This window comes from Empidonax traillii, unplaced genomic scaffold, assembly GCF_003031625.1.
Source record: "Empidonax traillii isolate 1590-97213 ecotype Southwest subspecies unplaced genomic scaffold, ASM303162v1 scaffold1401:size261456, whole genome shotgun sequence".
Lineage (NCBI taxonomy): Eukaryota > Metazoa > Chordata > Aves > Passeriformes > Tyrannidae > Empidonax > Empidonax traillii.
Genome location: NW_020956594.1, coordinates 58,032 through 76,373, shown reverse-complemented (window position 1 = coordinate 76,373; position 18,342 = coordinate 58,032). Strand labels below are relative to the sequence as shown.

The 18,342-nt window shown below is 65.6% G+C and overlaps 1 protein-coding gene across 2 annotated transcripts; it reads right to left on the bottom strand.

Annotated features, from left to right (window-relative positions):
- Window positions 1-636: 636 nt before the first annotated feature.
- ASIC1 (acid sensing ion channel subunit 1) lies at window positions 637-17,302 on the bottom strand. 2 transcript variants are annotated; one of them, XM_027907106.1, is made up of 12 exons: window positions 17,226-17,302; window positions 16,189-16,583; window positions 15,023-15,218; window positions 2,934-3,084; window positions 2,420-2,547; window positions 2,088-2,238; window positions 1,946-2,002; window positions 1,702-1,855; window positions 1,524-1,615; window positions 1,255-1,334; window positions 1,030-1,134; window positions 637-801 (listed from the first exon to the last, which is right to left on the bottom strand). In XM_027907106.1, the coding sequence occupies exons 2-12, from the start codon at window positions 16,551-16,553 to the stop codon at window positions 697-699; spliced, it is 1,584 nt and encodes a 527-aa protein (XP_027762907.1). In that variant the 5' UTR covers window positions 16,554-16,583; window positions 17,226-17,302; the 3' UTR covers window positions 637-696. The 2 variants fall into 2 exon arrangements, with proteins under 2 accessions (XP_027762907.1, XP_027762906.1); XM_027907105.1 differs by lacking the exons at window positions 15,023-15,218; window positions 16,189-16,583; window positions 17,226-17,302 and adding an exon at window positions 3,728-4,520.
- Between the last annotated feature and the right edge of the window lie 1,040 nt (window positions 17,303-18,342).

Genomic DNA, 18,342 nt, shown 5'->3' with positions numbered 1-18,342 from the left:
AGCAAGGCCCCAGACACCCCAAAAATCCCCGGGGCAGCTGCTGTTGGAGGCCAATCCCGGGGCAGGTTGGCCGAGAAGGATGATCCGGACAGGGGGAGATGCCGCTCGTGGTGGTGCTCGTGGAGCACCCGGGGTGGGCAGCCGGTCCTGGGGGGACACCGAGGCTCTCCAGGGACCCCCAGCCACGCCTTGGGGCCCCTCCACGATCCGGGAATGGTGGTGGGGGGGGTCCCAGCAAGCGGCGGGCGAGGCGCCGGGAGCGGGATGGGCATGGAGACGACGATGGAACAGACGGACAGGGCTGTGGATGGAGACTGCGGCCCAACGGCTGCTTCTTCTTGGCTTCTGGGTTCGTCGTTAAAAAGGCCGAGGGGAGCCGGGGGGAAGGGGTTGGAGAGGGTGGGGGGAGCCGGGGCTGGCCCTGCCCCGGCCCCTGTGCGTGTGTGTCACCCCCGCCGGGCCGGAGCGCCCTGGAGTCTCTGAGCGAGCGGGGCGGGCGCGGGGGGCGTCGCCCCAAAAACCCGGCTGCCTGCCCCGAAATGCGAGGCCGTGGCTCGTGTCCGTGTCCCTCCGTGCCGAGGGGCGGGGGGGGGGGCCCCCACGGTGTGTCCCTCCGCCGGCGCTGGCAGAGGGGAGGAGGGCGGCTCTGCCCGCGCGGGGGCTTTGGTAGCTCAGGCTGTACATCCAGGCGGTCGGTCAGCAGGTGAAGTCCTCGAAGGTGCCCCGGGCCGGGTGGTGAGGTAGGATGTTGGCTGCGTACGTCATCCCTGCCGGGTGCCCCCGTATGCTTTCACAGGGGTTCTGTGGGTTGAACAGGACGCTGGGGCCACTGTCTTCACCCAAATCCCCACGCAGACCGAGTCCCAGCTCCCCGCATCACCCCTGGTCCCTCTGCTCCTTTCCCAAGTGCTCCTCGAGCTGGCACCTCTCAGCCCCAAAACCGTGACCCCCCCACCCAGGGGCACCTCCCGGACAGCCCCCTAACCACAGGCGGGCCCAGCAGCCCCCGTGGTGTCCCCCAACACTCACGTGGCGCTTCACGTCGTCCATGCTCAGCGCGACGCCCTTGTCCGTGTTGTTCCTCTTGTGGTTCTTGCGGCACTTGCCCCTCCGGCACAGCCGGTGCTTGATCACCTGCCGGGGACCACATTTCAGTGCCCTGAGGCTCGAGGGGGGCCCTTTCCCCATGTCCCACACGGTGCCCCGGGGCGATCCGGGCCCCTCGGCGGGGCGGGGTGCGGGGGAGACGCTCACCTCGTAGGCGTAGTCGAACAGCTCCAGCACTGTGAGGATGCTGGCCCCGATGAACAGCCCCATCTGCCCCCCAATGTCACCTGTGGGGGAGAGGGAAGCCATCAGGGTGGCTCCTGGCAGCAGAGGGAGTGGGGAAAGGGCAGAACTCGCCGCGGTGCCCGGCCCTGGCAGCGGCTTCGCACCCACACCATCGGCACACCCCAGTGCCTCGGGGACAGGGGCCGTGGTGAGGGGACCAATTTGAGGCCACATCAGCCCCCATCACTCACCCAGCAAACCCGCCACCTCGTAGGCCTTCTTCTGCTCGATCGTCTCGTAGTTCAGGGCTTCGAAGAAGATGTCCAGCACCAGGATGTTCTCCCTGTGCAGGACACAAGTGGCACCGGGCTGAGGCTCGGGGGTGGAGGCAACGGATGCCACCCCTCTGCCACGGCCACGGCGTGTTACCCGATGTACTGCTCCGACTTGTTGTACTTCTTGGCCAGGTACTTGGCCGAGGCCTTGCTGGGGATCTTGACCATGGAGAGCTCTTTGCCGTAGCGGGTCATGTTGCAGGGCATCTCACAGATGCAGTACTCGTTGTCCTTCTCCACCAGGAAATCTGGGCGGGGAGAGAGGGCCGTGGAGAGCTGGGGACGCCCAACACCCCCCCCCCCCCAGCTCCGTGCCCGTGGGGGCCGGGCAGCCTCACCTAGGGCGGGGTCCGCGCACTCCTTGTACTGCTCTGGGGTGCAATAAGGGGCGTCGCCTGCGGGGACACAGAGCGGGTTTTCCAGGCTGGGGGAACCCCCAGCGGGCTGAGAAGGTAGTAATGGCCCTGGCCAGGGGCTCACCTGGCATGTGGACCATGCGGCAGTTGCAGTTCTCCACCAGGTACCGCGTCTCGCAGTCGATCCGACACGCCGTGATGCTGTAGGTGTCGTAGAACTCCAGGTCGCCCGCCACGGCCTTGCAGTCGCCCCAGGGAGGGGGAAGGTAGATGAGCTGGTGGTGGGGCAGAAGCCAGGAGTGAGGAGAGAGAAGCCCCCCCAGACCTCCAGTGTGGTGAGGGGACGGACCCTCGTGGCGTCGGACCCCAGGGCTGGGTCCCCTCTCAGCCCAGCAGGGGACACGGGGAGGAGGCTCCGCCTCGGGAGGGAGAACCCCAGACCCCCCCAGGCCCTACCCGCTGCTCCTGGCAGGACACGAAGGTCTGGAAGCCGGGGGCCACCCCGAAGCCCAGCTGGTCGATCAGGGGGGGCTCGTCCTGGCTGTGGATCTGCACCTTGATCCCGGCTTCGAACGAGGTCTCGTCTGCGGCAGAGAGAGGGCAGGATGAGCTGGGCACCAAAACTTCTGCCTCCCCCCCTCCCCCTGGGCCAGTTCATTCCCCCACGTGTCCATCCATCTGTCCACCTGTTTGCTGCACCACGTCCTTGCCCCCTCCGCCCCTGACCCTCCTGCTCCTCTCCTGGAGTGTGGCAGGGAGGTGTTTGCCTCTATTTATAAACAAGGGATGGCTGAGTGTCTAAACCATGGGGAGTTGCCATGGCGAAGAGCAAAGACAAGGAGGGAAAGGGAGAGGGAGAGAAAGGACCTGTGGTGATGAGAAATGGAAGGAGGGAAGAGGAGGGAGCCTCAGGGAGGTGGACCTGTGGGCTGGGGAGCACCCCAGGTGACCTGCTGGGGCTGTGGGTTACCTGTTTCCCCCCACACTGGCAGATACTCGTCCTGCTGAATGTCCAGCATGATCTCCAGGCCGTTGCCAGTGCCCCCCTTCATGGTGATGAGCCGGGGCTTCCCGTCCTGCCCCGCGTTGAAGGTGTAGCACTTCCCATAGCGGGTGAAGACCTGCGGGACAGGACACGGGGCTGAGGCCGAGGCCCCTCTGTGGAGCCACAGCACGGAGCCAGGAGGGTGTCACCAGCCCCAGGACACAGCCATGCCCAGCCTGGGCACAGTCCAGCCTGGGCACAGTCCAGCCCAGGCTCCTGACCCACCGGACCTCTCGGTGTTGGAGCTGCTTGTCTTGGCCCAGGTGGAGGAGGAGACGTTCCAGCCAGGCTCAGGGATGGACTCGGAGGGGACACAGCAGATCTGCAGCGCCTCAGCCCCACAGAGCCCAGGGCAGCCCCAGCACCCCGAGGTGGGACACTCAGCCCTCCACCTGCGCCGGCGCCTCCTCCAAACCCTCCTCCATCCCTGCAGGGGACAAGGCTGGATGGGATTCCAGAGCCCCCCATCCTTCCTCGGCCCTTCCAGCTCTCACCTCAGCTGCAGCGAGGGGCACACGAGGTTAGCGGGCTCAGACCACTCGGTGCCCCACGGGCAGTGATGCCACCAGGACAGGGGTGCCCCCGGGGCCGCTCTCCGTGTCCTGAGCCATCCCAGCTCCAGGGCTGAAATATCAGCTCCAAGGGCAGCATCCCCCTCCGTGCCTGGTCCCAGCCTGGTCCCACATGGTGCCTGCCGGGGCCGCCCCGGGGCTACTCACCGGCGCGAAGTCAGCGGGGCCGCAGCGCCGGCCGCGGTAGCGGCAGCTGAGCAGCATGTCCTCCAGCTGGTGGCAAGTGCGGTTAAAAAACCCCAACAGATTGAGGGGCTCGTCCTCCTCCTCCTCCTCCCCCCCCCACTCCTCCCAGGGGCCGGACCGGGCCGGGGTGAAGCCCAGCTCCCTGCCGGGCTCGTAGTCGACCAGCGGGGCCAGGTAGAGCAGGTCCTGGCGGCTGAGCTGCGAGACCCGCACGCGGTTGATGTTGCAGAAGGTGACGGCGGGGAAGGTCATCTCGGGGCTCTCCTCCTCGCTGAGCAGCGTGACGTGGTGGTACTCCAGGTAGTAGGCGATGCGGTCGGCCACCTGGTAGAGGAAGGCGGAGAGGGAGAGCAGGAAGGCCAGAGCCCAGAGAGCCTGCCGGGCGCCCAGGCTGCCCTCCACGAAGATGTGGCTCAGCCCGTGCAAGGTGCAGCTGCTGGCAAAGGCCACCAAGCCCGTGGCTGCCCTCGCCCCCTCCTCTGCCTCCTCCTCCTCCTCCTCCTCCTCCTCTTCGTCCTCCTCCTGCCCGTACAGGAACTCGTCTGCTCCGTCTTCCCCCTCCCCGGGTGCTGTGGTGTCTTCTGGCCCTTCCTCGCTGGAGAAGGAGATGGTGCAGAATATCTGGAGAGGCATTGTCCGCTCTGGGGGGCCCTGATGCAGCCTCTCAGGGTCCTGGCCCCTGTCCAGCCACGGCCTGGGGGTCTTCAGAGTTCGGGCAGTTCCTCGGGGTGTGGGTGAGAGGGGCAGGGAAGGAGGGAGAACAAAGGGGGCAAGTTCAGGGAGGAGAAATGGAGAAGGGAAAAGCAGTGAGAGGCGAGCGGGAGTGAGGGAGAGGAGCAGAGGGATGCTCAGAGGGGACGGAGAGAGGAGGGTATAAGAGGAGCAGGAGCAGGGGAGGAGGAGCGAGGGGCGGTTCTGCGGGCTCCCCACGTCCCCCGGGACCGGCCGCCTGCGGCTGCCAGGACGGAGCAGCGGCACCACCGGCCCCAGGAGCACCTTGGGAGCTCCTGGTGCTGCCTGAAGGGTGTCAGGCCCGGGGAACACGGGGGGGTGGGCAGGTCCCCACTGTGCTGTGTCCCCACGCCGTGTCCTCCACCCTCCCTGCGTGGCTCGGCCCTGGCAGCTCGAGTGGCAGCTCCAGCCAGTCCTCCCCGCTGGCTCCCAGGCTGTCTCTGGAGCTGCCATATGCCGGGCTCTGGGAGCTCCTCCTCAGGGCAGCAGGAGCCAGAGGTTTTCCCGAAATGCCTGTGACATTGTGCTGCTGCAGAGCCCGCCTCGGTGGTGCCCGGAGGGCAGAAGGATGGAGGGGTCCCCAAGGGTGCTCGTCCTGCCCGGGCAGGGCCTGTCCCTGTGGGCTCATCTTCCTCCTGTGCCGGGAACATCCAGCAAATCCGACATTCCAAGCGGTGTCAGGGCCGTCCTCCTCCAAGCAGGGATGGTTTTGGCAGTGTTTGGGTGCTGTTCCAGCCGTGACTCCTCCTGCAGAGCCCAACCAGGGCCGGGTTGTGCTTCGGATCCCAGCTGGGCATGGGGAGCCACCGCTTCCCTCGGGGAATGGCATCCAGGCCTTGTGCTTCTCCACCAGCTGGGCTGGGAATCCTGGAGAGCATCCCTGGTGCAGGGTGCTGGGATGGAGGCAGTGGCCAGGATGGGGGTCCTGAGGAGCACCCCTGGTGCAGGGTGCTGGGATGGAGCCGCTATCCGGGCTGGCTGCTGGGAGCTCCGGTGTCTCCTCCCTGCAGCAGCGCAGCCCCTGCTCGTGGTTTGCTGTTCTCCTGCACTCAGCACTCCGTAAAAGCATCCAGAGACCACAGAACCACCTCCAGCCCCAGCCTGGCCCTGCAGCCGCCAGCGCCGGCCCAGGGGGAAGGGGAGCATCGAAATCCAGCAGCGCTGGGAGGTGCAGGGGCTGCACAGGAGGTTCTGGTGGGATAAACTCACCCCAAACCCCCAGTTTGGCTGCTGCACCTCCTTCCCTGCACACACCACGAGGTCTCAGGCCCTGAGCACATCCCAGCGCAGGTGGACACAACAAACTGGGTGAACAAATCAGTCAGGAGCTGGGCACAGCTCTGGTCTGGTACCAGCACAGTTATCTGCCATTCCTGAGCTGGTGACGGTGGTAGAATGGGCAGGACACACATGGGGACCCTGCCAGGGGTGACTGAGGGTGTGACAGCCCCTTCCTGGGGCTCCCTAAGCCCCATATTCCCAATAGGGCCCTTCTGTAGGAGGGATGCTGCCAGATCCCACAAAGCTGGGGGACCTGGGAGGAAGGGTTGGGTGACCTTGGGGACGAGCGCCAGAGCCACAGGATGAAATTTCATCGAGCTGAGAGCAAGGTCAGCCCTTCTGGGAGCAACTCTGAGAGTCTGAGCTGGAAACTCCTCCCGGGAAAGGGGGCCAGGGAGGAGGATTGGGTGGCTGGGAGCCACCAGGACATGGGGGCCAGGTCACAACCCTTGGGTGGGGATGAGCTGCAGCTGCCCCAAGGGCAGGGCTGGGCTCTGAGGGCATCAGGGATTCTCCTGGGGTGGGGAATGGGATCCCTGGGCTGGCTCAGCCCTGCAGGAGCGAGCTGGGCTGATCCCACACCGAGCAGAGCAGGAGGATGCTCTTGGCAGGGAGGAGCAGGTGGAAGCTGGGGTGGGGTTTCTGGAGCTCCCCAGCTCTGGGACAGAGTTTCTCTGCCACGGCTGCAGGAGGGGGAGGAGAAGGGAGATGGAATCGCAGGCTGAGGGGGTTTGTTTCAGCCCTCTCAGGGCACGGACTGGCCAGTGCTGCTGTCCAGCCCCTGCTGGTGTGAGCGAGGGGCTGATCCCACCCCTTGGCACCAGGAGGTTTAATGTGTCTTCTTGGGAGCGATTGCAGCAGGGAGAGAGAGGGAGAGAGGGAGAGAGAGATATGCTGTAATGAAAACGTTCCATCATCGACTGGGGCCATTAACCTGCCTCGCTCTGCTTAAACAGCTCACGGGGAGCGCCGGGGCGGGGGGGACGGGACGAGCTGGGCCCGGCTCTGGTTACACCACCTGTCCCATCCCCGACACCCGAGAGGGATGAAGGTGACCGGCGACACTCCCAGCCGGCACCGGCGCCAAGGGGAGCGCGTCCTGACCCCGCAGCCGGGGACAAAGCGCGGCCGTGTCCCCACGCCGCAGGCAAGGGGGGTGCCGTCCCGGTTTGTGCGAGTTTGGGAGATATCTGGAGGAGTCTTTGGGCTCGTTCCAGCTCCTCCCTCGCCGGGAGTTATTTTTACCCTCTCTCAGGTAAAGCTTTGGCGGGGGCGAGGGACGGGGGATGTTATAATTAGCCGTGACATCAGCCCCCGTGGCGGCTCGCGCGGGGACGGGGCCGCCACGCCCGACCCTCCGCCGGGCCCCGGGGATGCTCCTCCTGCCGCAGAGAGGGGGGAGAGGGATTGGGGAGAGGGATTGGGGAGAGGGATGGGTTTTTCCCGGCTCCAGCGCAGCGTTTGGCCGCTGCCCCGGGGCGGTCCGGCCCCGCTCCCTGCTCCGCATCCCCTCCCGGGCCCGGGAAAGGAGGTTCCCCGGAGCGGGGGAGCAGCACGGAGGCGGCGGAGGAGGAGGGGGGGGGATGATGAGCGGGAGGGGGATTTGACGGCAGCAACAGCACATTTCACAGCCTGTCACGCTTTAATGGCAGAGGAGATCAAAGCCGGGATGGAGTTATTCATAGAGATAAACCAATCCCCGAGGAGGCGAGGAGAAAACAACATTGCGCGCTCTGTTATCCCGGGTCTGCGAGCCCCGGGGGAGCTGAGCCCGCTCTGCTCCGTGACGGGCACTGCCCGGCCCTGCCAAAGAGCGCCCGAGCTGCCCGCCACGGCCCTGCGGGTGCCCGGGGGTCGGGCTGGCTGGTGGGCAGGGATGAGACGTCCCGGAGCAGCGGGTGGGGGATGGATATTTGGGGCAGAGGGGCCCCCCTAAGCCAGGCTGTCCCCGCTCCCACCACACAGCCGGGCGCGCGGATGGAAAGGGACAAAGAGCGTGGTTTTCCCACGTGCTCTGGCCCGTGGATGTGCTCTGCAGCTCCCGGAGCCGCCAAGATGGTGGTGGAGGCACCTGCGGCGATGCCACCGCCGCTCCGGGCGGGATGAGCCGCCTCTGGGAAGGCTCCCGGGATGCACATCCCGCCCGTACCCTGGCGAGGGGCAGGGCAGGGGCAGCCGAGCGAGGTGGGATTGCCCGGGATCCCTGCCGGGACTAATCCCGCTCCCCTTATCAGATGCTGCCACCTTGCCTGCGCTCGCTCCGCCGGCCAAGCCGGGCGCAGCTTGTGTTATCCAGCCCTTTATCCCCCCAGATTAGACGCTTCACAGTGGATTAGCATGTCACATTCTAATGCAGAAAAATTGACGATTAAAAAGGAGTTTTTCCTCTGTATTATTCCCCACCTCCGCCTCCTCTCCACCCCGTCCCTGCGGGCCCGCCGGCCCCGGCCGTGGGGACTGCTGATGCCGCGGCGCTGCGGGATGAGGGAGCTGCGTCCCTGGATCAAGGAGGGGGTGGGAAACAGGAAACACAAGGTGTCTTTTTGGGCCGGCACGGAGCGCTTCCCGGCTGCTTTTGGTGGCGGGGGCAGGTGCTTCAAGGCCCCTGTGCCATCCTGCTCCAAGGTCCCTGTGCCATCCTGTCCCTGTGCCATCCTGCTCCAGGTTCCTGTGTCACCCTGCTCCAGGCCCCTGTGCCATCCTGTCCCTGTGCCATCCTGCTCCAGGTTCCTGTGTCACCCTGCTCCAGGCCCCTGTGCCATCCTGTCCCTGTGCCATCCTGCTCCAGGTTCCTGTGTCACCCTGCTCCAGGCCCCTGTGCCATCCTGTCCCTGTGCCATCCTGCTCCAAGGTCCCTGTGCCATCCTGTTCCAAGGTCCCTGTGCCATCCTGCCCCTGTGCCATCCTGTTCCAAGGTCCCTGTGCCATCCTGCCCTGGATGCAGACTCAGCCCCTGCAGCCCAAGACTTTAATAAAAAGCACATTATGGTGAGTAATGCACTAAGTGGACTTCATTACGGAGCCGGGGCCTCCCTGGCTCCCGTTGTTCCATATGATTTCCTATCAGATGAGCCTTATCTCCTCTCCAAACGCTTCCATTTAAACTCCATTAATCCTTCCAAGCTCCCCTGGGTGAGCGCTCCCCGGCCGGCCCTGCTGTCCTGAGCACTGGGACCACCTTCAACCTCAGGATCCCGGTGGGGGGGGCTCTGCCAGGACCCCCAGCAGCTCCGTGGGATGTGGATCCACCCCGGATCCGGGCCCTTGTCCATGATCCACCGGGACGGCCCCGCAGCTGCCTCCTCCTCCTCCTCCTCCTCCTCGCCGGCATCTATTTACGCTCCTGTAATTGAACCAGTTTGTTCTGCTGAGAGCTCATTTACCCTCTGGCTCTGTCCCTTTGTGCCACGGAGGGGTCACCAGGACTCCGGGATGCCGCCGATTCCCGGGCGGATGGGATTATCCCCGCGGCCGTTTTATCCCGACGCCTCTCCGTGTCACGAGTCACCCGGGAGCAGGTCGCAGTTTTTTCCTGCCATCCTCCACAGCCTCAGGGCTCAGCCAGCCCCGTGCAGGCGGATCCGAGCCGGTGGTTTGATCGGAGGGCGGAACGAACACGGAATTCCGGCCTGGTGTTTCCCCTCGCTCCGGCTCCGCTTCACGCTTCTCAAACCCAGTCTGCTCCAGGCAGGGGAGGATCACAGCCCTGGCATGTGGCAGCCCCTGGATGGATGTCCCCTGTCCCTTTGCTGCTGGGCGAACGAGGAGCAGGGGGTGGCAAATCCAGAGGGCGGGTGGGAACACCCTGGCCCAGCTCCGTCCCTGGGATGCAAACGCACCAAACCCTCCAAACAACAACAAAAAAAACCCCAAAACCAAACCAAAACAAGAAGAATTGGCTATAATATCCAGCTGTGGGGGATGTATAAATAAGTAAGAGCTGGTGAGGAGCTCCTGGAGCCCCGGCTGTAGCAGGGATTGCAGAGAGCCCAGGCCAAGCTCCACAGGCAGTAAACCAGAGGTGTCTGTAAACAGCCAGAGAAATTAAACCGAGGCAAAAGGCCACGAGACAGTTCATTTCCTGGGCTCCCCGGGGAGATCTGTGGCTCCACAGGCTTGGGGAACCTGCGCCCTCTGCCCCAGCTTCTCCCCACTTGACATCAGGGGCGGAGAGGGGAAAATGGCACCGGGAAGTTCCTGGGCAGATCCTTTGGAATCTCCAGACAGCTCCTCGCTGTGCTCAGCCTGGGGCTGGGATAAACACCGAGGGGGAGCAATTTGGAACCCCCCACATGCTGGTGCCATCCAGGGCTGCACTTCCAGCCTGTGGATCCTTTGGGACACGCCCTCACACACCACCCTCAGCTGTGACATCCTCGCCTCCGCTGCAGCCGGATACCCCTGGAAAGCCTCTTCATCTCTTCCGGCAGCCACAAATGCCATTACAGCTTATTAATAATCATTAATAATTCATTTGTTAATGAGCCTTTATGTGCAAAGGCATGGCAAGAGGAGCGGGAGTGGCCTGAGGGGCAGCTGAGCCGCTCCAAGCACTTGGCGTGGCACCTCTGGGTGTGTGCGGTGACTCTGGCAGGGCAGGACGGGACCCTCTGGGTGTGCCAAGGGCTGTGTGTGTGTGTGTGTGAGACCCCTCTGGGTGTGCCAAGGGCTGTGTGTGTGTGAGACCCCTCTGGGTGTGCCCAGAGCTTTGGGGGGGGGTGTGTGTGTGACCCCTCTGGGTGTGCCTCCCTCCTTCCCTCCTCCCAGCGCTGCTCAGAGGTTCGATGGATGATTCACCTGCTCCGCTCAGGGCTCTAATGAGGTGGTGGTGAGGCACAGGCACGTGCCAGCCTCTCGCTGTGCCGTGCCCAGCACCGGTGCCCTCATCCTGCTCCTTCCTGACCCTCCTCTCCCCGGTTTTGTCCGAGGTTGTGGTGGGCTCAGCTCCCTCGCAGCGCCAGCACCGCAGCGTCCCTGCCCCGCTGCAGGGGGAAACGGGAGATGCAACTGGCTTCCAGCAGGAGTTCCTGCCTCCACGTTCCCATCAGTGTGGGGTGAGCAAAGGCCCCGCTTTGATCCCAAATCCTGGTGCCTGGGGAAGCCCTGGGTGGGGTGGGGAGGCAGCCGAGGAGCGGTGTCGCCGTCCCTGCTCCGCGCGCGGGGGGGGGGCTGAGCCGCTCACTGCTGTTTTCTGGATGATTTGCTTCGGCAATCCTGGAAAACCTCCGAGCTGAGGATGAGCCAACGGAGTCGGGGGCGCTCCTGACCCGCTGCCCTTCCCGGGAGAGCCGAGTCACCGCCGGCAAACGGTCCCGCGCGCTGCTCCGTCACCTCCGATTAACTCGCCCCGGGCAGCCCCGCTGGGTTTGCTCCGCTCGCCTGGAAAATGACGCAACCTCTGGGGTCACACTCTGCTGCTGCTCAGCCCAGGAGACAGCCTGATGTGGGGGCTGAGCCCGGGGGGTGCAGGTGAGGACGCCTGAGGTGAATCCCCGCTCCGAGGGAACGGATCCATCCGGGCGAGCGCTTTCCAGCGCTTATAAGTTATTTAGGAGCCCGTGTGCAGCTTCAGAAAGTGATTTACATAAATCACTCGGATTGTCTTACAGAATTTGTAAACGCTCTGGCTCCTTCTGGGACCGTGGAGGGAAGGGCTGGATGCTGGGATGGCGCTGGGGACCTGTCCCCACAGCGGGGCCGGTGGCCGTCCCTGCCGCCCACACGCTGTCCCCAAGTTGTTTTTCCGGAGCCAGATGGACCCATGCGGTTTGTTTATTAACTGCCAAAAGCTCCAGGAAATGTCTGGGTATCAGTAACTCCCGTGCCTGGTCTCTCCAGCTGCGTTGGAGATGCTCCTCGCTCCGGCTCCGTGATTATCCACTAACGCTGCGCCGCGGGGGAGCTCCGCTCGCCACGGGGGGCTCCCGGCCTTGTGACAGCCACGGGGCCGGGCGGGGCCACGGGGGGCTGGGGGCTGGATTGGGGGGTCCCCCGGAGGGGGGTGGGAGCCTGGATGCTGTGGGGCAGAGCGGGGCACCGGCACCATCCCCTGGCTGGGCACCCCGAGAGCGGCAGCCTGTCCCTCTGAGCTCCCACGGGTGCTGCAGGACACCCCAGCAGGTTTGGTTCTGGTCTGGTCTGTTCTGTTCTGTTCTGGCTCGTGGGTTCTGTTTCAGGGACAGAAGTTCCTGGGATGGCACGAGCTGAGCCCCCAACACCCCCCTGGCTGGAGAGGGGTGGGCTGAGCAGGGAGCTCGGGGGTGCAGGGAGGGTTTGGGGGCGCAGGGGGCACGTGCCGGGGTTTGGGAGGGTCTGAGGGGCGCAGCAGGAGCTGGTGGTGCCCGGTGGGGCTCACCAAGGCGCAGCAGGGGGAGAAGGGAGGTGGGGAGGCTCAGCAGGGAGCAGTGGGGCTCGTGTTGGCAGATCCATTCCCCATCACAGCAGCTCCTGCATTGCCCCAGGGATGGGAGGGCTGAGGAGAGGAGGTTGGGATTTGCTGGGACTGCTGCAGACCCTTCCTGCTCGCTGCCCTCGCTCCCCCTCCGGGCGTTCCCAGGGCCGAGGATGCAGAATCCAATGCAAGAGGCAGCGGCATGATCTCCACGTCAACCTCGATTCTCCCCAGTGCCAGCTCAGCCCTGGAGCCTCATGGAAACGGTCCAGAGGTGTTTTAATCCTCTGCAGCTCCTCCAGCCCGTCCCGTGCACGCTCCCCGGGGCAGGAGGGGCACGGGGAACTGGGACGGGATGAGCTCACGGGGTGTGAGAAGGAAAAGCTGCAGGTGCACATTGCACCTCGCCAGGCACAGCTGCTCGTGTCCCACCTGGCCCAGCAACCCCCAAAAAGGGGCTTCACCAGCACAGGGCACCTCCCTGAGCTTTTTTTTTCCCACACAACGGGTCATAGCAGGGCAGGGAGAGGGAGCTCATCCTCTGGGTTTCTCCTCTTTCCCTGGGATGAAGAGAAAACTCGTGGGGTTTGGAGCCCAGAGCTGGGGCTCTGAGGCCTTTCCCCTGCTGGGTGAGGCTCAGATCCAGGGGGATGAGGCTCAGATCCAGGGGGATGAGGCTCAGATCCAGGGGGATGAGCTCCAGGGGAACTTCCCGGCGCGGGGAGGGAGAGGAAGAGCGAGCTGGGAGCCTGCAGAGGAGAGAGGCCTCCAGCTCATAAATAATGAAGCAGCAAGTGTGAAACACTGATCTGTGCTGCTAATGAGGGCCAGGGAGCACAGCCTCGACACGGTGAGGGTGAGTCCCCCTTCCCAGCGAAGGGGAACTGTCTGTCCCTGCCTGTCCCACCCCACAGAAGGGAACTGGGTGTCTGTCCCCTGCCTGCCCCATCCCTGCAGGTGTGAGGCTCTGGCCACAGTCCTGGTCAAGGGGACATCTCAGCCCGTGTCCTGAGAGGGGTCAGGACTTGCCCCTTGGCCTCATGTTTGCCCCTCCAGGTTTTAGAGTCGTGCAGGGATTTTGGGGCTGGGGGGTGGAGATCACTGCACCCCCCTGTGCGTCCTCCTGGCTGCAGCTTTGGGGGACACCAGACACCTCCCCGGTGCTGGAGGGGCTGTGAAGGGTCAGGACAGAGCTGGGGTGGGCAAATATTCCCCCTGGGGCTTCTTAGAGGGTCCAATCCCCCAACTGGCCCCAGCACCGAAGTTAAAAGGGCTGCAGAAGGGGCAGGAGCAGGGAGGGGACCAACAGGTCCCTGCCTGTGTTCAGGCAGCTCCCCCCAGGCTGTGGCATCTGGGCAGCCCCCAAACCCTCCCTGGCGAGTTCCCTGTCCATGCCCTCTGGATCAGTGAGAGGGGAGGGGCAGGAGGGGCTCCAAAAGCATCCCCGGGCAGTGCGAGGGGGATCCCAAAACGCGGAGGGGAATGAGACACTGGGGTGCCCTGGGCTGGTGGTGCATCAGCAGGTTCTGGCGCCCAGCAGCCCTGAGAGGTGCCACCAGACCCCAAGCCTGGCTCAGCCCAGTGCCAGCCCAGAGGAGGGAGCAGGGAGGCCGCAGGAATTCACAAACAACCCCCCTAAAAGCTTCTGGGGCAGCGGGACCCCCGCGCAGGGAACCGAGCCCCGTGCACGGGCAGCACCACCAGGCCCAGCCCTGCCCGTGCCAGGCTGCCAGGGGAATCCAGAGAGCAACGGAGATGTAGCACAGAGCCAGCTTTCTCTAATCAAATCCATTAAATCATCCCAACCTGCTCGCGAGGAATAATCCAGGCAGGAATAACAAACCAGCTGTGAGCCCGCTCGGCTTCTGCCGGCTGGAGGGGAGGCTGGGGTTGGGAGCCTGGCAGGGGTTGGGAGCCTTGCAGGGGTTGGGAGCCTGGCAGGGGGTTTGGAGCCCGGCAGGGGGTTGGGAGCCCGACAGGGGAAGGTGGGGAGCTGGGATGAGGGTCCCTGGGGGAGGTTTCGGCGCAGGAAACGCGGCTGTGCCTCGGGAAGAGCCCGGGGTCGGGAGGGGACGGTGGCCACGCACGGGCAGGAGCTGGCCCTGATCCCCGGCCCTGCTGGAGGGGGTCCAGCCCCCTCGGGGCTGTGCTTTGCCTCCATTTAACAAACCCACGGCCGACAGGAGGGACCTGCTCCGAGCGGGAATTCCACGCAGGGCGCTCAAACCACCGGAATGGGGCCGGGACCCGGCGGCGGCTCCGCAGACGCCCGACCGCGCTCGGCGAGGGGGACACGAGCGGGACATCCCCGGGCTGGTGGCCAGGACGGGGACCCCGAGCAGCGCAGACACACCACGAACCCGCAGAGGAGAGGGCACAGCCACCCTGGCTGCCCAGAGGATGAGGCAGCCCCCGAAGAGCCGGCACTGTCTCGTTCCCAGCTGGCCAGGGAAGAGGCAGGCAGGGAGATAAAGGCGTCATTGTGCTCCCAACCTCAGTGTCAGGGCACAGCCCGTGCCACCGGGGACCCGCGTTCCCGAGGGATCGCGGGGCTCCCCCGGCTCCCTGCCGGCCATCCACATTCTTTCTTCCTGCTTTTCCACCGGTGCCTCCTCCCCCACAGCCACGCCCCGCAGAGCCCAGGCCATCCCGGGCAGCTCTGCCCGCGTGGGAACACCCCGTGAGGCCACAGGGAGCAGCACGTGCTCCTGGTGACAGCCCGGACCTCCGAAACACGGCGAGGGAAGACGCTGCCGGTCCTTTCCCGGCTGGAAGGAGGCAGGAGCGGCTACAGGTGGACAAAACACCCTCCTGGGCGTGGGGGGGAAAGGCCCATGGAGGGGGGCACTCACCACTTTGAAGTCTTCAGGGGTGCACTGCTCCCCACGGAAGAAGCAGGACAGCAGCATCTCCCGGATGTCGTGGCCGGCCCGGTCGTAAAACTCCAGCATGTTGAAAGGTTTGGGCTTGAAGTTGCGGAAGTTCGCCTTGTCCTGCAGGATTTCCAGCTGCTTCTCGTCGGCCGTCTGGATGTCTGGGATCTCGTATCTTGGGGGGGAGAGAGCAGGGGGAGGCTCAGGCCTGGCTGGGGGGGGTTGGTTCCCGCTGGCAAAAGCCGTCTGGGATTCACCGGAGCTGCGTCTGCCCCGACTCCGGCGGGGACTGGGCACGGCCCCGCTCTGTGCGTGGCGTTCCCAGAGCAGCCAGCAGCACAGAGCGGCCCAGGGGCACGTCAGAGGTGACAGGAGGAGAAGCTGGGCAGTGGCCACATCCCAAACCCGTCCCAAACCCATCCCACCTGCCCCAGAGCCGGTCCCGCAGCACCAGCCCTGGCTGAGGCCACGCAGCCACCCGCCCTTTGGTGGCATCCTGGAGAGGTGTGACATGTGCTGAGTGTGCAGGGTCTCATCCCTGGTGTGATGGCTGCAAACCCCTCCCTGGGGCACGAGAGGGGGAAGCAGTGAAGCCCCTTGGTATCGGCACCAGGCTCGTGGCAGCGGCTTGGCAGCCCCTGCAGCCGTGGGGACAGGCTGGGGAGGGTGGGCGAGGGGCTCTCCTGAGAGGCCTTCCCCCCCAGAGCCCCGGGGAATGGCACCAATCTCCCCTCCCAGGGCGTGGGTGATGCTTGGTGGCTTCACCAGCTGCCATCCCCAGCCTGCCAGACACCCAGGACATGGCACTGGAGCCAGGTGTGATGACACCCAGGACATGGCACTGGAGCCAGGTGTGATGACACCCAGGACGTGGTGCTGGAGCCAGGTGTGATGGCACCCAGGACGTGGCGCTGGAGCCAGGTGTGATGGCACCCAGGACGTAGTGCTGGAGCCTGGTGTGATGGCACCCAGGATGTGGCACTGGAGCCAGGTGTGATGGATCAGCCCCCAGAGTCATCCCAGGACAGCCCAGGCCCCGCTGCACGTGCTGCACCCTGGGTTCAGGGTGGGACCGGCCCGGTGTGATGGCTGGGGCCACACTCGGTGACCTGCCTGCCCTGTCACCTCCCAGCACCTGCACCCACCTGTTGTTGAGCAGGGCCAGCAGCTCCCCGGCGTGGTACAGGTCGTTCTTGGTGACCCGGCTGAAGCGGAACTCGTTGAGGTTGCAGAAGGTGACGGCGGGGAAGGTGAGCCTGGTGGCCGCCACCTCGTCCAGCTTGGTGACGTGGGGGTACAGGAAATAGTACTGGATGCGGTTGGTGCAGACCAGGGCGAGCAGGGCCAGGGAGCCCAGGAAGCACAGAGCCCACACCACGCGCTTCAGCGAGAGCCGCTCGTACGAGAAGATGTGCGAGAGCCCGTGCAGGGTGGAGCTGCTGGCGAAGGCCTGGATGCTCACCGGTTGCCCGCTGTCCACCTCCTCCTCGTCCACTTTCAGGTCCATCATGGTCCGTGCCAGCGCCCCGGGGTGGCCACTCTGCCGGGAAAGGGAGCCCAGTGGGTGCTCGGGGGGGCCACGGCGCCCACCCGGGGCAAGGGGGCAGCCCCCCCCCCGCGTGGGGCAAGGCTTTGCCGTGCCCTGCTCTGCCCCCCAGCCCACGCAGGCACATGGAAACACACACACACACACGCGTGTATATGTATTTATTTGCATGCAGCCTCTCGCATTCCCCCCCTCCCATCCCACCTCCTCTCTGCCCTCCCCATCCCACAGCAGGACCGGGCTGCCCCTCCAGCCCCCACCTCATCTCCCCCTTCCCCTCCCACCCGCCCCTCCACCCCCACCCCCCGCGCCCCTCTCTCTCTCCCCGCTCCCCCCTCCGCCTCCCCCCAAATGGCACCGTCGCATCGACAAAACAGATGAAGGAATCGGGGGCTGCAAACCTGGGAGCGGGGCCGGCGGCCGTGGCCGGAGCTGGGCTGGCTGCGCTGCCGCTGCGATGGAGGGGGTGGAGGGGCCGGGATTTGGGATGAGCCTCTCGCCGCCGGCTTGGGAAAACGGGAGCGGGAGACGTGCGGGCACGGAGGGTGCCGAGGCACCGAGCCCGGCAGCGGCGGGTGAACCGGAAAAGAAGCCGGGGGGTTGTGGGGGGGAAAATAAAAATAGCCTCGGCGGTACCTTGGTGCAAGCGTGGGAGCGGGGGATGCGCCGGGGCCTCGCTCAGCACCGCGCGGGGGGACCGCGGGCGACCATCGCCGGAGAGGAGGCAGCTGCCGGCTGCGAGGAGGGGAGAGGAGGAGAAGGGAGGCGAGCAGGAGGCTGCTTCCCTGCCAAACACATGGATACCTCCCCCTGTGGCTATCTGGGAGCTGGTGATTTCTTCAGATGCATAATCCGCATGAAGTCATTGTCTGTGCGCTGGTGGGGCCGGAGGCCGCGGAGAGGTGCCGCAGGCCGGTGGGCAGCGAGGAGGAGGAGGAGGAGGAGGAGAAGGAGGAGGTGGTGGTGGAGGAGGAGGAGGAGGAGGAGGAGGAGGGAGAGGCGCAGGAGCGGGGCGCTCCAGCGATTGCAGGCTCTGGCAGGGGCTGTTGGTGCTGCTGCCGTGTGCATGTGGGTAATGTGTGTGTGTGCGTGTGCCGCTCCCATCCCCCAGCGCCTGCCAGTGATGCTCCAGAGCTGCCTCGCTCTGCCGGAGCCCCCCCTCCCGGTCCCCCCATGCGGGCCTGACCCGTCTCTCCCCGGCCACGACCTCTCCCGCCCTCCAGGCTTCACCCGTGGTGGCCCCGGCCCTGGGGCAGGTCCCTGGACACCCTCGGGTTGGTCCTTTTTTCGGAGGGGGTGGATGGCGAGCACCTTCCAGCCCTTTCTGGCCACCTGCTCGGGGTGCCTCGCTGTGCTCAGCCCTGCTCTGCTGGCGTGGTCCCTGTCACGATGCCTGTCACGACAGGGACAGACCCTCCCCGGGGGCTCTGGGCTCCTGCCCCACTCAGGATGTGCCTCCCCTTTCCCAGCATCCTCATTCTATGTTCCCTGGGGCGCTCCCGGGGCGGGAGGCACTGGGTGCGGGGTGCTCTGCTCCTCCCCGGGGCAGAGGTTGCACAGCCCTGCCCAGCTTCCCCCCCCCGGTGCCAGCACATCTCCCACCCTTCTCCCCCCTCCAGCTGCACCCCGTGACCGCCCCGGGGAGTTGGGGTGCCCTCCTCACCCCAGCCCAGACCCCGTCACAGCCCCCCGCGGCAGCGGAGGCTGCAGAGGCGCCCGCCCACCGCTCCCAGTGAGGTGGCTGCAGTCAAAT

Excerpts from the sequence above, each read along its gene's own strand:
- ASIC1 (XM_027907105.1), bottom strand. The coding sequence starts at position 4,399 with ATGCCTCTCCAGATATTCTGCACCATCTCCTTCTCCAGCGAGGAAGGG. Across the intron at positions 2,239-2,419 it reads TGTCCTGCCAGGAGCAGCGG|CTCATCTACCTTCCCCCTCC; the intron begins GTAGGGCCTGGG and ends CCCCACCACCAG. Across the intron at positions 2,003-2,087 it reads CCGCATGGTCCACATGCCAG|GCGACGCCCCTTATTGCACC; the intron begins GTGAGCCCCTGG and ends GTGTCCCCGCAG.